At 37.5% G+C, this 6,752-nt stretch overlaps 1 protein-coding gene across 1 annotated transcript; it reads right to left on the bottom strand.

The window, feature by feature from the left end:
• Positions 1-200: 200 nt before the first annotated feature.
• On the bottom strand, positions 201-2,906 carry LOC135625981 (pentatricopeptide repeat-containing protein At4g33170-like). The gene has a single exon (XM_065131159.1). It carries the CDS (start codon positions 2,837-2,839, stop codon positions 1,112-1,114), a length of 1,728 nt encoding a protein of 575 aa, XP_064987231.1. The 5' UTR covers positions 2,840-2,906; the 3' UTR covers positions 201-1,111.
• Positions 2,907-6,752: the final 3,846 nt, after the last annotated feature.

Raw genomic sequence — 6,752 nt, 5'->3', positions numbered from 1 at the left:
TTCTTATAGTAGGCTTCATAAGCTGGTTAATGAGCATCCATAAATATGGGCCCAGTCTGTGAAGGCCAGTAGAAAGCTTCCTTCTCATTTGTGGGGTCATTTCTGGTCAATGGGAAGAGAAGGCCATATAAGAATGCTCCTTAAACTCATTTGAAAAAATATCGTTGACAAATATCACCTGAACTTCCAAACAATAATACCTGCACAACCAGCTGAATCCAATCCCCTCTCTAGTATATGAGTGTGTCTTGACATACCCTGACTTCCTCTTTTGTTTCCCACATTCTTCATGCAGCATCCAATTCCACAATCTACTCCACTGATTGTGGAAAAGTATCTTTTCCATATTTCAGCCTTCAGACAGTGATAACCATTTCTTGCTTAAAGAATACAACAAAATTTACCTAGTTTACTGGAGGTTCCAAAATTTTTATATGCCAGAACCTCTACTGTATTCAGATTGCTTTCAAGAGTTCATGAAGCCAAATAAACAAGATACAAGTGTAATTTTCCTAATATTCGATGTCCTGAAAAGATAGGCTACTGACTTTAGCAATATTTTAGAAAGATGATATTTCGAGGTTGACAGATAGATGAATTCTTGTGGTTTGGTTCTTTATGTCCAAGGTCTCATGTGAGAACTTCAGGAGCCTAGATTAAGTAGCTGAAAAAAGGCCAAAAAATATTATTTGGTTTCAGGTGTGCCCAATAAAATGGTCCAATGATAACTCAAGTAACAGGATCTCTCTTAGAAATTGTCTCCCATTAGCACCAGGATGAAGAAAACACTAAATTGAACTCCAAGGTAAGTGTCTGTACCTTTGATGTGACTGATACCATCTGCGGTCATGAGTAATATAGTCAGATATTGGATAAAGAAAAAATCTCCCCTGATTTGGAAGATAAAGAGCTGTCATCCTGCTGCATCTGAAATCAGGTTCACATGCTGATAACTAAGTTTATGTTTAAGCACCAGTTGATTCCAGAAAGGACAGCAGGATATGTTGCACATCACATGAAGGGATCATTTGCATGATCAATGAAGCCTTTATAGAAACACTATCCTGAATTAGTTGAAGTGTTGCCATTGATGAATATCAACTTAGAATTTTCATACTTTAAAACCTGAAGACCAGCTGTATCCTACATCTTTTGCCAACATACTAGCATCCAATCTTCCTCTCAATTTCACCTTTTCCTCCCACATTTTTTGTTCAGCATAGATATTTGATAGCAAGACATACGGACCATCTTTATGTGGTTCCAATTCCATAACCTTCTCAGCTGATCTCTCTCCCAGTTCAGTTGCTCCATGTATCGCACAAGTTCCAAGAAGAGATTCCCATGCCAATGGATCCCTTTCTATACCCATCTCCTGGATGAACTTCTCAGCTTCACTCAATTTACCAGCACGACCCAGCATATCAATTACACAAGCACAATGCTCCCTCTTTGGCTTGATGTTGTAATCATTAACCATAGAGTGAAAGATCTTAATCCCCTCCTCCACAAGACCTCCATGACTGCATGTGGATAAAAGTGCAAGAAAAGTAACCGAATCAGGGCTGGTGCCACTTCTTTCAAGTGCTCTGAAGATTTGAAGAGCTTCCTCTCCTTTTCCATGCTGACCAAATCCCAGAATCGTAATGGTCCATGACACTGTGTCATGGTTTCTCATGGTCTCAAAAGCCATTTGAGCATCTTCTGCACTACCACACTTGAAGTACATATCGATCAGTGCATTTCCCACCATTACATCGCAACAGAACCCCGACTTAATGATTCTTGAGTGGATCATTCTCCCATGATCAAGGCTCACCAACATACTGAAAGCAGGTAATACACTAGTAAAGCAAAATTCATTCTCCATCATGCCTACATACACCATTTCACAGTAAAAGCCCGCTGCTTCTTTGGCCAGCCCATTCTGCACTAATCCAGAAATTATCGCAGTCCACGAAATAATATTCGGGTCCAAAATTGTCTGGAAGACTTCAACTGCAGAATCCAATCCTCCTCCACATTTCATATACATAGTAATAAGAGCATTCCCAATCGGGGTATCACGCACCAAGCCAGCCTTCCAGGAACACCCATGGAGCTGCATACCAAGGCTCAGATCCCCTCTCTCCGAGCATGTCTTCAAGACGCTCGTCAAGGTGAAGCAATCAAGGGCACCACCACCCTCCTTGCGCATCCGGCAGAACATGTCCACGGCATGCCGCTTGCTCCCTCTCCGAGCGCACACATCAATCAGTATGTTCCAGGAGACCACATCCATCTCCTCGATCTCCTCAAATGTGCGGATTGCTTCCTCCAGCCCTCGACATCTCTCGTAGCCGCTGACCAAGGCTCCCCCAACGAAAGCATTCGAGTTGAGACCCATCTTGGTCGAATGGGAGTGGATTTGCTCCACCAACATACTCGAAGTGGCGAGCAACATCGATAGGGTGACGTTGTCGGGCTTGATGTTCTCGCACAGCATCCGAGTATAGAGTCGCAGAGACTCAAAGGTAGCATGACCCTGGCGAACGTGAGCAGAGATCAGCGTGTTATAAGAGACAACGTCTCTGCTGGGAATTACGTCGAACAGCTGCTGAGCTCGTCGAAATAGGCCGCTTCTGCAGTAAAGATCGAGGATTTTGTTCCACGGTGCGGAACAACTGGCCAAGCCATGGGACTTCAGAAGGCAGGCATGGGCGGCCGCCACGTCGTACATGCAAGCGTCGAGGAAGTGGGCTAAGCTGTGCACGTCAAAGGAAACGGCGCCGAAGGAGAATCGTTTAAGAAGCTCGCAGAGGTGGCGGGGTTTCGCGCACTTAAGCTTGAGGAACATCATTTTGTTGGGGAGTAAATATCAAACACGCTGATCTCGCCGGCTATATATATTGATTTTATGTTTAGCATAACGCAACAAGCTACCATCGAATTATATTTGTAAAAAGAAAGAAAACTTTAAATGACCTCCTAAGTATCTCTACGTTATTTTGGTTGAGATGCAACACTAAAAAAATATTATTAAAAGAAGGAACATAAGTCTAATGGGATTGAAATGTAATATCCCCCATTTTTTAAAAAAAATTTAGTAAAAGGTTTGTTTGTAAAAATAAAGATTATTTAATAATTATTTTATATTAAATGATATTATATTAAAAGTTTATGGCTAGGGACCTGAGAGTAAATATTAGAAGTTTGATATAATTTATGAAAGATTCAGATTTAAGTAAAAAAAAAAAAATAGTGGACATGTGTCACTAGCTAACCTAAGTTTGGTGCCACTTATCTTTGTTCTAAAGATGACACCTAGCCCCTTATAATTTTTGCATTAGCCAAAACCCAAATAATTAGATGAAAGATTAAAGAAAACAAACCTGAAGAGTTGCCGCCAATGTGAAGAAGAAGAAGAGCTTGAGGTTTTTCATCAATTTTCTCACATTTGGGATTCAAATAATTTTAAGGCAAGTGTTCTAACCTCATCCTACAGTAACCTTAATCTTTGTTTCCATTTTTACTCTACAAAATTTGAAAGATTTCAACCGAGAACCAAACCTTCTTTCGTTTTGATACAAAGCCATGAATCTGTAATTTTTCGGTAATCTGACCTCTATACAATGTTTTGGCCATAATATTTTGTAATAAACTCTGATTTAGACAAAACCTATTCCATTTGAAAGTAGACAAAAAAATCTTTATTTTGATACTAAGATCGAATGATTTAGAGTTTAAATGCCTACTAAGACTTCTGTTTAAATTAATCCTATAGATTCTGCAAAATAGGGACTGAAATTTTTGACCTCTTGTTGCTTAACTACTTATAACTTTCTGCTGTGAACTCAGATTCATACAAAGTATGATTTATTCCAAGCTAGACTCAAAGAAGTATATACCTGATTTAAAATTTTTGGAGTACAATTGCTAACTGAAACATCTGCTTTCATCAACCCTATGGATTCAGTAAAACAGAGCTAATATTTTCAGACCTTTCGCTATGAAATTATCTGTAACTCCTTGTTGTAAATTCTAATTCTTGTAAAACTTAATTTGCCTAAAATTAGATTGACAAAGCATTCTAATGACACCTGTTTTGTATAAATTGGAGCATAATTGCTTATCCAAATAGTTCATACAATGTTTCTATCAAATTCTACCAGAATCAAGCTTTGGTCGATTTCGGCTTTCCTTGTTTCTTCTCTTTGGAAATCGATTTCGGCAAAAACTCTTACTTCAGTTAAGCTTTACATTATTACCTTAATTTCCTATATACTTTTATCCTTTATTTATTTGTACATCTATAGCTATCATCTAAAGCTCATGTTTGCATCGTAATGATTCGGCACATGCATCCCATTGTTCCGCATTTGCTTTCGATATGTTCCTCTTCCAGTTTCATTTCTTTGGATATTGAATTCATCTAACTTTCTTATTTCAATTGAGCTATATGTGATTTCTTAAAATCCTTGTATGCTCTTGCTTTTGTTTCCTTTCAAATCTGAATACATTTGTGAAAGATTATGTTTGTATTGTATTGACTCGAAAGGCATATGTACATTTCGTTATTCCGCATGTGCTTCCAATATATGCTAATTCCATTATTCATATTGCCCCTTTGTACTCTGGTGTTTGTGGGATAAATATGAACCTTTGCTAGAAATGGTAAAGGGAGTTATGCTTAGAGCCCGCGATGCTCTTCCGGCCCCCTATGACTTCACTCAGACGTGGGAGACTTATGTTTGGTGGTCATTTAGAAATGGATGGACCATATTATGTTATGATCCCACTTCACCTTCTATCTGTTTGATATGAAATTCAGAGCCGACCTAGCACTTGGGCAGGGTGAGAGGGCTCGAGTAGGAAAGGGCTACCCGTGGATGGAGTCGAGAACTCATCACGGCGTGGAGCCACCACTGAGTTAAACCTCACATGCACTATGCTAGAGTATGACGTTTGAGCTTCTATTTCGTATTTGTTCTTTGATATGTTTTGAAATGCTTCTTATGCTTCCGAAATATTTCCATATGCCATTGATACGTTCTGAAGCATTTCATTCACCATTGATATGTTCCGAACTGCTTCTTATGCCATTGATATCCAAAATGCTCCTTACATCTTTGTTATGCCTTGAAATTACCATATGTCATCGATATGCTCCTTATGCCAATGATATGCTCCAATTACCTTTTCTCGATTGTATGAACAAAACGTGCTTCAAACGATACGACATTGTAATTCTGCATTCAAACAATACATGCTACTGTTTCATCTTGTATCTCTGCTTTGTATTTTGATACCTTATTTGTTTAAAGCATGTCCTTTTTGCTATGGATATGTTAGTCATTTGTTGAGCTTTATATGCTCACCCCATTGCTATATAAATTTTTCATGATAGCTTATCGCTCGCTAAAATATGTAAATTGGGTTGAGGCAGTGGAAGGCTAGAAGATTTTGGGGCAAATATTTTGTACTTGATAGGTTGATGTTGTATAAGTTTTTTTTGGGTGTAATGAAATATCAATGACAAATCTAGATTGATGTATCTTGTAAATATTTGAAAAGTACCTCTTACGTTAGGATTTTGGACTGTTAAGTTTAAACTTTGTACTGTTATAAACATGTAGTACATGTTGGTTTTGTGATTGCATTAATTGTCGCGCTTATGGATTTATAATATAGTTATGATTTAGTTAAGTTGCTTTTGGATTTTAATAATCATCTAGTGACATGATGTATGATTATAAACTACACAGGTTTTATGAATTGTGGATTGTAGAGGTAAATGACTTGAATGTTTTTCTTAGTGACCTCAAATGTGTGATTCGATCCTGGATTATTTGTTGAATTATAATATTATCAATCTTGAGTTTGGTTCACACCTCCTAAATGAGAATTAAATTCGGGGGGGCGTGACAGAGTGGTATCAGAGCCTGGTTTAAGGATCACTGAAATATTTGATATATTGACGTGCAAAATATATTGAGGTCTAGTGAACTATAGTGATTGGTGGAAATTTTCTTTGATGCATTTGAGGAATCTAGGATGACGAGGACATTTAGTCCTCTTACTTCATCTGCTTTTGATTAATTAAGTGCGATAAAAGGGTTGATCGAGGATATTAAATCAGAGTGGCGCAGTAGAAGCGTGGTGAACCTAATACATTAGTAGCAGAAAATTGGATGATGCGATTGGAGAAGATATTTAATGTACGAAATTGTTCTGATGATCAAAAGAATTTCTGGAGATCAAGGACAGAAATAGCAAGGACAAGTTTACCAAAAAAAAAAGATTAGAAATGAATCAGAATGTGACAATAAGAGGGTCAAGACATCATCGATTTGAAAAAGGAAGTCACCACAAAAGATTCAATCCTGTATATGATGCGAGTTAAATTATAAAATAAGTTTGTATTTGTAGGTGACTGGAGCCTATTTTTGCTTGTGAAAATTTAGATCATAAAATAAAAGACTGCCCTTTGAACAAGAAGAAAGAATCATTGCTTCATAAATCATCAACCCATGTTAGAGTGTATGTTATCACGGAATATGATTCTAAAGCTTCTGAATTAGTGGTCGAAGGTATTATTCATGTTTATGAAAGAATGCAAATATTTGTTTGACCGTGTATCTCATCTATGATTTAATTTGTAATATTTTGCTTATCACATGGGCATTCTACCTAAACCATTGGATTATATGCTATATGTAAATATGGCTATTATGGATTGTTTGATAACAAACTCGATCTAGTCATCTTGTTTG

This window comes from Musa acuminata, chromosome BXJ2-10 (genome assembly GCF_036884655.1).
Source record: "Musa acuminata AAA Group cultivar baxijiao chromosome BXJ2-10, Cavendish_Baxijiao_AAA, whole genome shotgun sequence".
Classification (NCBI taxonomy): domain Eukaryota; kingdom Viridiplantae; phylum Streptophyta; class Magnoliopsida; order Zingiberales; family Musaceae; genus Musa; species Musa acuminata.
This window is presented reverse-complemented; position numbering and strand designations above follow the sequence as displayed.

Excerpts from the sequence above, each read along its gene's own strand:
- LOC135625981 (XM_065131159.1), bottom strand. The coding sequence starts at position 2,839 with ATGATGTTCCTCAAGCTTAAGTGCGCGAAACCCCGCCACCTCTGCGAG.